This window comes from Nomia melanderi, chromosome 7, assembly GCF_051020985.1.
Source record: "Nomia melanderi isolate GNS246 chromosome 7, iyNomMela1, whole genome shotgun sequence".
NCBI classification, from domain to species: Eukaryota; Metazoa; Arthropoda; class Insecta; order Hymenoptera; family Halictidae; genus Nomia; species Nomia melanderi.
In genome coordinates this window covers 18853613-18868856 of record NC_135005.1, presented here as the reverse complement: position 1 = coordinate 18868856, position 15244 = coordinate 18853613, and the positions used below count along the sequence as shown (strand labels likewise).

General features: G+C 49.1%; 1 protein-coding gene and 1 long non-coding RNA gene across 23 annotated transcripts in view; one reads left to right on the top strand and one right to left on the bottom strand.

Annotated features, from left to right (window-relative positions):
- The window catches only part of shaker (potassium voltage-gated channel protein Shaker), a 244728-nt gene that overhangs the window by 155620 nt on the left and 73864 nt on the right, over positions 1 to 15244 (top strand). Inside the window, exons 1-2 of one of the 21 annotated variants that reach the window (XM_076369400.1) lie at positions 1735 to 1896; positions 6488 to 7064. The exons of 18 other annotated variants lie outside the window; for them this stretch is intronic. In XM_076369400.1, the coding sequence (XP_076225515.1) occupies positions 6991 to 7064 (74 nt within the window). In that variant the 5' untranslated portion in view covers positions 1735 to 1896; positions 6488 to 6990. Of the gene's footprint in view, positions 1 to 1734; positions 1897 to 6397; positions 7065 to 15244 lie in introns of those variants that run through there. 2 more of the 21 variants (XM_076369399.1, XM_031972120.2) reach the window with 2 other exon arrangements.
- Positions 1 to 15244, bottom strand: part of LOC116424991 (uncharacterized) — a 41047-nt gene that overhangs the window by 22777 nt on the left and 3026 nt on the right. For both annotated transcript variants that reach the window (XR_012999009.1, XR_012999010.1), the window contains exon 2: positions 4611 to 4757. This is a non-coding gene — a long non-coding RNA (uncharacterized LOC116424991). The remainder of the gene's footprint in view (positions 1 to 4610; positions 4758 to 15244) is intronic.

Sequence of the window (15244 nt, the reverse complement as noted above, 5' to 3'; positions counted from 1 at the left end):
AAACTCGCCGGGCGATAAATTATTTAGTCAACATTCGAGCAAATTGCCGCGGGACATAAAATTGCGGCCGTTATCGTAATTCGCGATCGCGAGGAGCGTAGTCGCAGGATAAACGGGTCTGAGTGGAAAGCGATTTCATAGAAGCATCCCCTAGTTCGATTGAGGGTATCTAATGACATTCGATGAGTTGATCCGAGAGCGCGTGCACGCATGGAAAGTAAGTAGCTGTTTGTTGAAGCAGCTGCTCGAGTAGTTTCTAGTACCCTTTGAGGAAGCTTCCTGGCATTTTAATGGTAAACAGGGCTAGTTGGCAAGTATCGAAGACGGTCTAAGATGGGGCTCGAGTACGGCGATCAAAGGTGATCGAGGAAACTTCGAGGAAACTTCGAGAAACACTGTAAATAAGCCTTGAATTTTTTAACAGACCTTTCCATTTCTAATAGGTACCGATCCTAGACAGTTGGACAGATAATTTCTCTCTAATTCTTTTCCACGATCTAATGTAGTTTAATAACGAAACATCGCCGAAAGCTCTCTAGAGAAATAGATAAAAAATGGCTAAAGGAACTTTGAGATGAACGATTAATGGTGACCAAAGCGGTTTCACAGGAACAGTAAGAAACGATGATAACGGTTCAAGGATGATGTCGGGAAATGGTCGAATAGGTACGAACAGGATGTTCAAAGATGAGCAAAGGGGGTTTGAGATGAATGGTCAACGATGGCTAAAAGGGTTCGACGTTAATGGTCAAAGATGGGTCTTGGGGGTTCAAGGATGGTAATCAAAGGGACGCAGAGAGCCGCGAGAAAGAGGGTGGGGGGTTAACGAAGAGCGAGCTGTCGAGCTATCCAAGGGGTTGAAAGTAATCAAAGACGACCAAGGACACGGGGCACGGCCAAAGGGAATCTCCTGAAAGAGTTCTCCGTCTTGCACGGAGACTCGACGAAGAATCAACATTTTCGACTTCGACGGGGCTCCGTTTGTTCGGTTCGAGCGACGACAAAGGCAACCCCCGCTATTTATTCATTGACAGGATCGATCAACGAAATCGATTCGGTTCCGTTCCTGTTTCGCCGAACAACTCTCCGCTAATCATTGATCTCCCTTGGGTATAGCTGTCGCGATGATTATGTACTACCTAGACGTTATCGTTGCAGTGTTTACAATAATTTAAATACAACCGCGTGCAACTTTTATTCGTTGTCCTTGCAATGAACGTTCGATGATTCGCCGCGATCCTTTTAAGCAAACATTCAATCCGAAAAGATAACCGAACCTTACATAAATCCTAGAAACGATCCAACGACGAAAACCAAATACGAATCCCAGCTGATCTACCTTCTCGAATAACAGGCCAACTCTGAACTCGGCACTCGAGAAAATTCCTCGATATCCGATCATTCTTCGCTTGACAAACATAAAAGCAAATTGCACCGAGAAAGGCCGCGGTTGTGCCGGATACACCTGTACGGGAATGAACGTTCCTGACTTAGATAAATAATTGCGTCACCTGTGGACGCGGCCGGAGTGACGCGGCAGGCCAAGTATCGAGGTGTTCAACGTCGGCCCTCGTAAACGGGTCGGGCTGGTTTTATAGATTCGTAATTCTCCGGTTTAATGACGATGCAGCCGGGGGTAGGCGGAGCCAATCGACGGGAGCACGTGGCGCGCGTGGGACCTTGCCTCGAGGCGAGAGGAGCCCCGGCGTGCCGCAGTTACCTTTCGACCTGTCAACAATAGACGTTCCGCGTCGCTCGCGAACGACGCCGCTTTCTTTCAGTCCGTCCGGGAAAAGCGTAGCGCGACCGTCGAACGAGACGCCGCGGCGCGCCATTCCGTCCCCGCGTCGCGACAACCATCGTGACCGACACACTGGAGAACGCGCTGTGTGACTAGTGGGTGATTTTTTTCATTGGATAAATCGCGATCGGTTCTAACCAGGATTGACAGCAATGAAGCAGTGTTCCGACAAGTGCGAGGAAAAGTCGCGACCAGTGACTTTTCGAATCGCTCGACGAAGCGAGAGCCAGTGACAGTGTGTCCGGCGTTTCGGTTCCTCGCGATGTTTCGCTAGTGACCCGTGATACGTAGCGTTTCTGGATGGATCGGATGGCGGATATTTTTCGAATTTTACAGATGTTTCGAAAACTTTGCTGTTCCGGATAGACGGGATAGATGCGATACTATCCACTACTCGAAAGAACTTACGGATCTAACGGTTGAAAAGGTCCATTAAGAAAAATAGCCGCAGTCTAATTGATATCCATTTGACTTGCTTAGCATTGACGCGTTAATCAATCGCGCTTGCAAACGGAAGGAAGATGCTCTGCTCTGGAAGGAGCTCTAACCGAAAGCTCGTATCACGGTTCCTTTCTCGGTGCGACTTCTGGCGGTAGCGTTCGTGGCGATCGTATCCGCGAAACGGCGGCCAGTTTCCTCGAAATGTTGCTCGCCGCGCGTTGTGTCGTGTGCCGTATCGATTACCATATCTCAACTACCTGAAACGACGGAGGCGTAAACATTGGTTTAACGTTGCCTTCCCCCTGCGATAGCTCCTCGTATCTCGGTTGGCGGGCCCGTGAACTCCGTTCATCCCCCTTACTCTTCGGTTGAAATAGACGCGGGCCTCGCCCGGAATTCATGGCCCAAACGGAATAGAGATGATCTCGCGCCTCGGAACGAGTCGACGTTGCCGTCGTAAACATTTATTCTTCTGTTCAGGTATTCATGCCCGGGCTGATCCCCCGCGAAAATGAAACCCACTGGCGAAACGAATTTCTCGGGACGTTTCGTTGCCTCGTTCCGAGGCGAATGGCGTTTCTTTCTTGATAGACGCGTTCCCCGTATTCGATTGGATCATAAATAATTTCCTTGGTTCCTTCCTTCGTTCTCTTCCTGCCTTTCGTCTCTTCGTTAATCTTAAATATCGACGGTTTTACTGTAATTGATTTGCAAGTAATAAAACGAACAGTAAAACGTCTATTATCTGTTGTACTTTCGAGTAACGAAACGTTGAAGATTTTACGCAGCAGTGAATTATTTGATAAAACTCCCTGTCGATATCAATGTCTGCAGTCTATCTGTAATCGTTACGGGCGACTCGGGCGAAAACAGCCATCCGCGAATATCTGCAAAAACTCGATAGCAATTAATTGGACGTTCGTGGTACGGGTGTTCGTTTAATATTTACAGTATCGCGTTTCCGGCGCCACGGAACCGGCGGCTCGCTATTGCGTCCAGTTATTTCCAACTGCGGAAGACCACGGGTCTTTGAGTTACGGCTGCGTTCTCGGGCCAAAGTCGCCCGTTTGGGGTGGATCGAGCGACGCTGCCCGATCCACGGACGAATTCGTCGGGACCATTAATTAAATTCTCGGGATTCGAGGTCGCGACGATTCTCCGCTGGCTTCCACGAAAATACGAGACCGATATTCCTTCCATTTTTAGCGATACTCACGATCAGACTGGTTTGTCTCATGCGCGTGTGGTTACCGATGCCATTGAAATAGTCAAGTTCGATTACTCCATTAATCCGTACAGTCGTTTAAACGATTAACCAAACGGTGGAACACTTTAAAGACAAACTAATTTGTTCTTCGCGTAACTGGATCACTTGTCACGCTTCCCTGTTTGCAGAACGGATCGCTTTACCGAACGATTGGCTCGAATATCTCGCGACATAACGGTACACTAGCAGCAAGCGTATCGGAGGAAGGAAAGGAAGGAAATAAAAGGAAGGAGCGGTTCAGGTGGTTGAGTTAGGTGAGGTACGAACGCAACGTACGCGACAGCGTGAAGTTTCTATCGAACGGGTCTGCCGCGCGGCTGAAATCGATGGGGCAGCGCCGTACCGCAGCACCGTGACGCGATGAAAACCGTCGAACCGTTCGGCCGAACCTCGAATAAAACCCGATGAATGCCGCGGACCCGTTCCCGACTGCCCGTAAATGATTTCCTCGCGATTCCGCTCCGGAAGCTCGCGTACGAAGTCGGTCGCGCGATCCGGCCGTAATTCGCCGCCTCCGTTTTTCATTAATTTCGAATTTCCGCGATGACTGCGAGGGCCGCGAATTAAAGAGATGAAAACTGCTGCACGATCGAGCGATTGCTTGTTCACCCGGGCTACCGTTGCGAGCCTTGCGAGCTTCGCGACGATTCTATCGTCGGCTCGATTGCTGGGATTCTCGAGGATTCCTCGAGAAGCTTCACGGGCTGTTTTCTTTCGAGATATCGATAATGGTGGACTTTCTTTTTCGAGAAAGGGAACGACGCTCTTTTGTTATCGTGTTCGGTGATAAGGAGCCCATTATAATCTCTCAACTTCCGACCTTTCCTGTCAAACGAATGGAACGGCTCAGCGATTGGCTTATGATCCTCGTTCGCAGACTATTTATAATACTAATTGTTTTACCGGTATTCTTGTCGTTTGAATGCGATTCATATTCCGTAGCGGGAATTGTTGCATTTGACGCTGTCCTTTCGAAGTTAAATGTTATGTCCTCCCGCGGACAGTTTAATCGGCCGCCGGGAGAGTTTTACGGTTATCGTCTATTTAAGAGTGTCCCCGCTCACGTTATGGATCATTGATTGTCAATCACGCATTTCTTACCTACTCGGCTGTCTAATCAGGAAGTTGGAGGCGGTCGGGACCGCTTCAGTGGCTTTGTCACTTGCGGCTCCTACACGTTGCATGGGCGAATCCCATTTAAACAATGAATTTGCGTTACTGTTTAACGAAACCGTGTTACGTAAATGCCTGGAACAGAATTATTTTTTTATGTATTTCATAAATAATAATATATAGAGCACAGTGGGTCTCCAGAAGAATAGACCAAAGAGGTCGAATAACATTTTTCGTTGAAAAATCTCCAACTCCGAGGTAATCGACTTTGGAAGTTCGTGCGACAGGTGCAGAAAGTAGAAATAGAAACTCATAAACAGACCTATTAACAACTTTGAAACGCCATTACCTAAGATTCCGCGATTGCTCGAGTTAGAAGGAAACTTCCACTTTATTTCTACTTGTTGTTCGTAAAATCATCCCCTCTCAGTTCGAGCCCAATTTCACCGTATCTCGAAAACACTTCCTTTTACGCCTACGATTCAGATCAGCCACCGAACCGCGCGATAAAAAGGCTCCGACCTGCTTCATTTCCAACATTATCATATAGCCAGAAGAGAGCGAAGCAAACAGCCAGGAAATCTTTTCGCGGAAATCCTCTGACGCTCCCCGCGGGCGAGCCTAAAGTGGCACAATGGTCGATGCCGCAATAAAGCTTATCTCTTATCAGAAAAAGGTAACGCTCCGCGACGCCGGTGCTCGTAAACGCATGGTACTCGTAAACGCGCGGTACTCGTTCGAAGTGCAAAAAGGGGGCCAGGGAAAATGCGAGGGGAAGAGACGGGGAACGGGGCAGCAGTACAATTCCGAACGCGTCCGAGACACTCGCCGCGGTGCAAATCGGTTCGCGCATAAATCAATCGCAGCCGTCGCGGGCAAGCGTTTCCAATTTTCACGATGCTCGGACGCAGAAGGGAGCGAAGCACGGCCGGGAGGGGGGCGCCACGTTCTCCGACTCCTTGGCGAAAACGAAGAATGCTAAATTAACGGGACACATCGAGGACGTTTCTCGGCGCACTCGAGCGCGACCCCTGGCAAGAAGCTGTAACCGAGCGAAATTATTATCCGAACGAAAAGAACCTTGAACGTTGAATGGGAAACGAAAATTAAGGACTCGAGGGGTTTCACGTTGAAATCGTTATTCATTTCTCTGGAGAAGCTCGGCTGGTTTTTTCGGAAAATTGAGACGTCGCGTGGACGTCGAGGGAAATAAGTTTGAGAAAAGGGTGGAATTCTCTGTATTATTGTTGCCGTGAAATTGTACGTTGACGAGATCCGCGGGGATACTTGGGAAACTCGTTGCACACCAGGAAAGTGATTTTAAATGCAATTCTATCTCGAATCAAAACGGTGGCGTTGCGGTGGGGTTATATTATATAGAAGCGATTAAACTCCGGAAACCATAAGAGTATAAAATGTGGCAGAAACGACTGCAGACTGGGAGGAACCGAATGAATTCTCGCCAGGGGTACTAACTCCTCCATGGTCCCGGGCACGTCGGAACGAGTAAAAATACGCATTGCGTACTCGTCTGGTTGGGAACTGAACGTCATCCCCTTTTCTGACTCGAAGCAAGACTACCCCCGTCATTTTTAGACGAACCCCGCGCGCTGTCAGTCTTTGGACGCGCGAGCGCGTGTTCGCGACGCCTGCTCGGTATTGTCGTGCGGAATCTAGCCGCGCCGAGATTCGCCCGTCGAACCTTTTCAAACTCCGTTAATGGTCGAAAATATACATATACGAATAGGAAAATACGAACTCTCCGATATAAGAATATTTGAAAAGATTAACCGTGTACAACGTGTTAACCGTAGAAAATATAAGCCGAGAGAAGGTCGGTTCTCCGTAAAATCAATCGTCTACAGGGTGATCAGCGCCCAACAGTTCCGCAGCTTCGAACATTGAAAGATCTACCGGCCATCTAGCCTCGCGTCAACGACGACGGTAGTTCCGCCTCGGCGGTGATTCGCGACGAACGGATGCAGTGGCCGGGAAGGGCAGGGTGGTGTCGCGAGTGAGGGTGCAGAAAGAGAGCGGTGCGAGCGGTGCGAGCGGTGCGAGCGGTCCGCGAAGAGTGTTCGAAGGGGATGCCCGGCGACCTTGCTCGACGGTGGTCTCGCGGGCTATTTTAAAAGGGGGACAAGGCCGCTTATGGAGCGGGCTGGCTCTCGGTTCCTGCGGCCGGGAACGAAACGAGCGGACGGTCGATCGGCGAGCAGCACCGGCTCAAAATAGAGAGGCACGGCCCCACCGATAGCTGACGCGACACCGGACACGGAACCAGCGACCGGCTCGCAGGGATACGCCGAGGTATTATGAACCTGGAATGGTCATCATCGAATCCTCTGTTGCCCGTGGACATTGAGGTATGGCCGCGGTAGCCGGCATCTATGGCTTCTCAGAGGAACGACACGCCAGATATTCCGAGCATCGGCAGCATCCGTGAGTTTCACGTGAAAGACGACCGAATTAATCGATTTGATAACCCCCCTCGGCTACGGCCGATACGAGTAGGCTTCGCTTCGCATCTTTCGGTTGACGGTTATCGCCGTCGAACGATCGGGAATTTTGGAAAAGGAATCGCGGTGCGTCTCGTCGCTTTTGTGAATGTCCCTAGATGTTGGGTTTTCATCTGTTTCCGATGTAGAGCTTCGAGACCGTTCCCGTCGACCCGTTCGCACTCGATTATTTACCTACTCTGCGCGCCAGGATGTTCTCTTCCGGTGCCCGTACATATCTGACGGGGCGGATCTCATCGACGGCGAACGTGTCGACGTTTCGTTTAAGGTTGTTACGTAACCTTCGAAGCATCGATGCTGTAACAGACGACCAGTTTTACACCGGCGAACTTGTTCATTAAACTGTCCGACATTAACGAAAGTTACAATGAAGATCGGTTCAAGGCTCATTTGCCGAAAAATTAAGTAAAGGCATTCGCGTGAATAGCTCGGTGTAGAGATTACTTGGTTCAAAGGGCTTCACACGGAGTCAAAGGAATCGATCAGGGAGATTGAACCTTGAACCGAATCGCTCGGGAGAAATCTGGATCGTTTGTTTAAAGAAGTAAGCGATTCAACGAAACACGTTAATTCGCCCGATTTATTTTCTATTAAAAAACGCTCGAGAACAAACGTGATCGGCCAGAAAGAATCTCTCGGGGATTTTCTAGCCGCTTTCGCGTCGCTCGACGCTTTCAGCTATTTTCCGGCCGCGCAAGAAACATGGCCAACGGAAAAATAAGAACACGCCGGAAAAGAAGCGAACGAAAATAGAATGAAAAATGCCGCTCGCTTATTCGACGTTTTCCGTCGACGCCGGAATCGCACGTGAGAGAAACGTTTCCCGGTGAACGTGCCACGCAACTTTCGTTTCAAAGTTGTCCACGCGGTGTTCGTTGGGAACTTTGCGACTCAATAATGTAGATCTATGCATCGCTCGGTCGAAGGACACGCGGTTCGCGTTACTTGCCAGTGCGACCGATCCTTTGTCGGTCGTTCCGTATCTTCGGCTATACTCGACGCCGGCTTACGGTGTCTCGGGAATGCTTGCAAGTAGAAACTGGAAAATGTTTATTCTTTTTCTTGGCCAGCTTGTCGCCGATCTTCAAAGCAGACGTCGAGACTTATGCGGGCATAAGAGTTTCCGCGATTAAATAATAAAACGAAAGGTAGACGCTTCTGCAGGATCGAATTCTATTTTATATTTGGAACTTCGGTTTCATGGTTATACAATTGTACGTCCTTCCGTTCCGATGTTTGCAACTTTATTTTCATCCCTTCGATTCGTTTCTTCGTGTACCGCCTGCAGGTGTACATACAAATTAATGCAATTTATAGATTTTCTTTCGCGCCGGTATAAGAATAGACCTTTTTACCATGGAAACGGATAACATTCTCAACGTACCAGAAATCTTGAAAAATCGCAGGACCAGAAGTTACAGTAAAACGTACCGCGATATCACTCGGCACTTTGACTGTGTCGGAATAACTAACGAAGAAAATAAACTCCTATTTAATTCCAGTTTCCCTAACTCCGCCCATAAGCTTGCGTAAACATCCGCAGTCTATCAATTAAGCGGCACGCTTCTTGTAGAAGGTGTTCGAGAAGGAGGTATTTCGTTGTCGCTTCTACCGGTGTTAAACAGCAGTTGTTGAGACTACCATTGCAGTATACCGTGGCTCGAGCAGGGGAAAGGGTTTAACTTTACGAGCCTCGTGTTTTATTGTTCCCTGACGAAAGAAGCCGTTGCGAAGTGGCTGCGATTCGCCGGCATAAATCGAGGCTTCTTGCTGGCCCCTGTTCCGCGTCTCTTAAAATAAGACGCGCGATCCTGCTCGCCATTCGAACGACCAATCATTATTCCGGGTCCGTATCCTTTTTTGCGTCGCGATGATTTACGGGAAACCTCTGATTTGCATGGCAACGGTGCCAGAACAGGCGCAAACTTTTGTGCGTTTCTGTTTCCTCCGGTGGTATCGCGTTTGAAACGTACGGGTCAACTCGAGACGGGGGGGGGGACGCGAAATTTTCCGACTTTTCGCGATTAATCCAGAAGTTTGGACAAGTTTTTCCTCGGTCTCGGATTGATACTCGACATCTTTGAACTTTCATTGCACTGTTTGAACACTCTCCGTAGGTCCCGGCGTCGAAGTATTTAAGTTCCGCGCGTGTCGACGAGTCCATTAGCGAGGACAGAGCAAACAGAGCGCACTCTTCCACCTTTCTCATCGATCTTACTCGCATCCCGACCGCCGTATGATTGATATCTTGGTCGTCTTCGGACCTGTCTGGAGATGATTGTTGAATTTCATTCGACTGAAACGATTTATTCCCGCTTGGCGCGGAATACAGTCTAACGGCGAAGCATTATCGAGCACGTTAACCTCGAATCTCTCGGGGGACATAGGTGCCGTAACGGTGTCTAATTGTCTTCTCGATGTTTTCTTCTCCGCCTTCTGCTTCGTTGTGTATTAATATCGGAGCGGTACACGTTGCACGTGTGTACGGAAGGGTTGGAAAGGGTCAGGGAAGCGGGCGGGGACGGTCGAGACGCGCCACGGTCGCGGGTTAATTGATTTCCGATAGCGAGCCTGACCGGCCTTCGGACCCGCGTAGAAGCGAGAGGCGTGTATCCGTTGGCCGTCGTCTCGCACAATGAGCCGGCGATACGTTAACTGCGGAACACACTGTACATTAAACGGCAATAGAGAATTCATAGGCACCGTATCGTTCCGCGGCGCGAGCTAATTGGATCTTGAACGCCGCCCGGCGTGTTTCCCTCCTTCTGTTCGCTGGCTGCCCTCTGATCAACGCCGCGACCCCCGTTTCACCGTAAATTTTCATCCCTCTCCGTCGGGAAAGTCTGCGGCGTCTACCCGTTACAACCGGAGTGCTTGATTACCTCGTAAAAAGGTAATTAAGGGTAATTCATTATTTCCAGTAGCGTCGCCGTTGAAAAATGTAGCGGTTCTTTAGAATTTCTCTTCGGTGAAATTGATCGATACATCGATTCTAAATTGCGATTGTTTATTCGGTGATCCTTGGAGATCGTACAGGAATTTTTGTACGCGCGTGAGACGATTACGTTCGAAGTTGCGATAGGTCGAAGGAAAAGTTGCACGTTAAAGTGGCCAAGGGGAGAAATTTGCCTGCATGCAGGATATAAATTTAATTTTTTCGAGGAGTAGACTTCTCGGCTAACTTCCAGCTATAAAGAGGGATCTACGGAAGTTGGTTACCGAGTTTCAGGCAAATCGATTGATATTAGTATCAATCTTCTCGCTAATCTTTTCACCAACGTCCTCTTTCCAAGATCCATCCAATAAAGCTGTCCTAAAATGAATCTTTTATCCCAACTCTCTCACTTGGAGCCACTCTGCTATCGTTCGAAATTCATTCTACATCAAAGACTCGCATTATCCTCTTCATACGTAGCCATCTAAGGCTATCTAAATCCACTAGAAGTACCCTAAGAACAAAGTTTGAAAATTCTTGCTTTCCGCGTGTCTCCGAAAGATATTCTTTCCTCTTGCAGCCTACGTTTTCCTGAAATACAAGTACCGGTACCATCACGAATAATATTTTGCCTTAAACGTTACATAAGAAAATTGTACAACTGCGACAAACAAGAAGGATCCACTGGTCACTTGAAATTCAGCGTTTATTATTTACTTGGCTACTTGGCAAATGTGAGCACATCCAATCGTGTTTACGTTACGAGGGAATAGAGAAAGATATCCATCGCGTCGTTCGTCGTTCGTCGCGTATCCTTTGTCCGTCGCAGCACCCGGAAGCGATCCGATCCAACGCGAGACGATAATACGAGCGAGCCCGCCGTTACGTCGCGGATAATGTCCTCGCGTAACAAGCGCTTTTGGCACTGCGTCCGGAAACTTTCGAAGACGTCCCCACAAATTTTCCTGGATCCAGCCGTTTTGCACCCTCGAGTTTCCGTTTCGATTGGATCCGACATGGAGGCTAGAATAGTCGGAGGGGCGGGCGAAGTGTCGGCAGATCGATTAAAAATGTCGAAACGGCCCGGCTGCCAATCGCACGTGCGCGTCACCCTCCGATTGAAATTTGTCAGGGGGTTCGGAGGCATTATGCTCGCGGATCGCGCGTATACGCGGCAGCATATCAATATCAGTTGGCCGCGTTCTGCTCGGAACGACTGCTCGTTTGTTTCGGACCCCGTGATTTTGACGTATTAATTATCAGAGGGCTCGACTTCGAGGCTCGTTAGTTTCTGTCTTTTTTTCAACGCTGGGGCTGGGATACACCGGTGAAAGCGAACGTTCGCCAGAGAGAAAATGGTTTGATCCGTTATTGATGCGCCGACCATCCGCGAGGAGGTTTGATAAATGGTAACGGGCCACGGGTAAGGGGCCGCCAAAATGGCGGCCGGTACACGGGATAATTAATCGATTGCAGTGGCCCTTAATGTCGTTATAACTGCCTTCTCGGTGACACGGCCGCTATAACCGGGTATTTTTAATGACCCGTGCTAATTATAAATCGATCCATCATCGTATCACGCGCTGCCGTTGGACGCTCACTGTATTTTGCAAACAAATGCCTTCGATTGAGTCTTCGGCTCGCACGGAACGCTCCTAAAATCTCCGCCCAGCGATTGCAGAGCTGTGCTTTACGACCAGGGGACTGTGATATCTTCATCGCGATTTCACGTGGCATTAAACCCTAATGGCTCGATGGAAGACAAGAGGAAGGCTGTCGTTCGATAGCTTTGTATAATATTATTACACTCTCATCGCTGTATTTTCCGTAGAAATACTTTGACCGGGATATCCGCGATCGCTACGATATTGAAACGTTCGTCCGATAGTCGCAACTGTGCCATCGAAGTATTCTCACTCGGTAATCATCTATTAATTTCAAACTGTCGGGGCTTTATCGTCGAATCGACAGCTTCCCAGGGAATTTTGACGCTGGTATGCGAAAGGGGATGCAAATGTCGCGACTAGAGAACAAAATTGTCGAGCGATCGTCGATGTACAGCGTGTGTACCTTGCCGTTGCGACTCCTCCGGCGTGCAACGCGAATAAGGGGCCAACGGAACACATTCCCCGAATCGCGCGTTTAATCCGCGACAGACATACGCGAACGGTTTTCCGTGTCAAACCGTTCGGGGGTGGGCAGGACGACGACGTCGACGGATCGTCGCGACGCCCGTCACGGCACCGCCGGAGCGGCATCTCTGAATACGGCGCAGCAACCCGGCACGATTTCAACCTTACCGACCGCCTCTGATATCCGCGTTTGATACACCGATAGCGGACTGGAAATCCTCGCGATTGGATGCGGCTGTCGGGAAATTTCGGGGATATCTAGCCCGGTTTCCGCTCGCTGCCGGATAAAACGCGGGATATTCCCTGGAATCCTGTGTCCCGAGCGAGTCGTTCGGCTCCCTTTCGATTCACTCTTTATTGTTCGGTGGTACGCGTTCAACGTGACCGTTAGTCAGGATATTTTATTGAAATGAAATCGCTATCTTATTGGTTATTTTCTCGGTTGTTTCATCTTGGTTCGCGTTGTTCGTCTACCAATCTGCCGGAGAAATGAATCTTCTACTCTAAATATGGCCGCCCGCAGGATTGTCCCCATTGCGGACTTGTAATTAGCATTTTCGAACTGGCTGGAGACGCTAATTGAACCACGACCTTGTTATTATCAGTCGCCAGCCCGTCCGCGACCCGTCTCGAAGGGGTTGAGGCTCCTTTTCTCTTTCGGAAGCCGCCTTCGACGAGGAGACTGGTAGACGGGGGACAGTCACCTCGAGAGGCGGTGCAGCGTTGCAATTTAGCGTAATTTCCCTGGGCGATCGCGACGCGTTCCACGGGAATCATCTCGAAAAACACGTGAACGGTTACCGTCTGCGAAACGCGTGTCTCTTCCGCGGATCGATGTCACACGCTGCGACTGGCTTTTGCATTTATCCTTGGAATTTCGATAGGCCACAGCTGGCCGAAGCGCATTCTGATTAATACACTGCGGATTTTTATGTAAATACCTATTCTCGTGTAATCATTTCTGGTGCTTTTCGTTATCTGGAGATTTCCGGACCATTCCGGTAAAATGGTTTATTTCATTAAACCTTTAACCTTCTACGAACGTTACAAGCGTATAGAATTACCAGTCTACATTATACAACCGTGGGATTTTCACAATTTGCGAAATACGAGCTACCGCAATGCGTTTTTGCGGGAAGGAAACTTTTGCCCGGCGAAACGACCATCCGCTTTATTTCGGATTTTATGAAATGATGCACGAGAAACGGAATTTCCATGGAGGTCTATAGAGTGCACTTTACAGACAGTTCTAATGGTACTAGGAGATTGTTCGTTGCAACGAACAATTAACGATTACTTGTAATCGCAAAGAGAAAATCAGTGACTACTCTTGCAACACGAATGAAAAAACAGAATCCGAGAAAGTATCCCGAACAAATATTCACTAAAATTGTACGAATACTTTCCTCGGCCGGTGAATAAATAAAGAATCATATTTCTGGCAGAATTGGCGTCAGTCGGTTGCAACTCTGGACACGTCTCCCTATCGAAATTTCTGCTGTTTCTCGCGGCGAGTCAGTTATTTCCATCGCCGCACCGACTCGCGTACGGTGCGCGCGTAAATGGTAAAATACGACGAGCGGTTGTAGACAGCCTGGCAACGTGGACGGCGCTCGATTCATGGTGATTCCCATGTGACTGGGCTTTCATCGATCCGCCTCGGAAATAGGCGAGTGACCTATACCGTGAGGATTTTCAGTTCGCTTAAAGCATTGCGCGCCTAACGCCTACTTTCCCCGTTCTTTCTCCGAGAGAGAAGTATTCCCCGTTTAACGACCAATCATTCGGAAAGGCAGCCATCGACATTTTTTCCCATCTCGAAACTGGCGTGGAACTGTACCTCGGAAGTGCGAATAAAAAGTTTAACGGGTTTCCAACGGAACGATGGAAATTCGTTATTTCGCGATCGCCACCGATCAAATAACGAGAAGCCGCAAATTTTCGTCTTGCTCGAAGTAAATGATTTTTCCTTCTTCGAATCCGGATGCGTTCGAACGAACTGTTCACCGAACGGAGTTATTTCTATGGGAAAAGTGGCCGATGTATAGGTTTCGTGTGAAACACAGTTCTCACAAATTACGTCGAATTATGTGTTAACTTCCTCGGCCACGTCATCCTTTTATCGATCCCCTCCCTCCTTTTCCCTGTCTCTTGTTTCTCCGGCAGAACACTTTTAATAATAATCGCCCCACTAAGGCTCTAATCCTCTCTAGTCCGACGATTCTATTCACGATTATCGAGGCCCCTGCCCCGCTATCAACGCCGTAAAGGGAACTGCTGCGCCGGTAATTGAGCGAGCACTGCTGTTCGAAAGAAATTTCCTACTTGGCAAACAGCGATAATGATATTCCGCGACAATTGTCCCCGGTGACGCGGCACCGCGCCCGAAGATAAAACTTTTTCCTATTACCGAAGGAAATTGGATACGGCGCAGCGTCGCTGGACAGTTTTCGGCGAGGGGACTCGATTAAACGGAGTAATTCCGCGCCTAAAAGATTCCGCGAAACGAGTGCTAGCCGATACTAGCTCCTGTCTTCGGATGCAGTCGCATAATCGACTGTTCGACGCGATAAATATTCATTGACGCTGAAAGCGCGATAAGTTCGCGGAGGACGCGTTCGCTTTCCGGTGCATTCCGCGGCTCTCCATCTTGATCAGCGGGAATCGGGAAAGAGATCGAACGGGAAAAAAGCGTGGACAGTTTCCGAGGCGAGAAGGATCCTGTGTTAGATTCGACTTTCTTGCTTCCCAGGGAAGATGGAACGTCTCGGATTGTCCGTCGCAGTCCCTCGGAATGGTCCCGGAAGACGGATAGCGTCGCCTATTGACCGGGAACAAAAACTTCGAGATGAAAGTTCCCGTCGAGCAACTCGCTGGCAGATTCTACCGTTTCAAATCGTTCGATTTGTATGCGTATTCGCTGTACGGTTCGCGGACTTTTTCATTTACGGGGAAGAATCGCGCGTATCATCGAGGACGCGTTGCCAGCTACTCGTCTACTGGATTTCACGCCCTCGAAAACCCTCGCAATAAGGA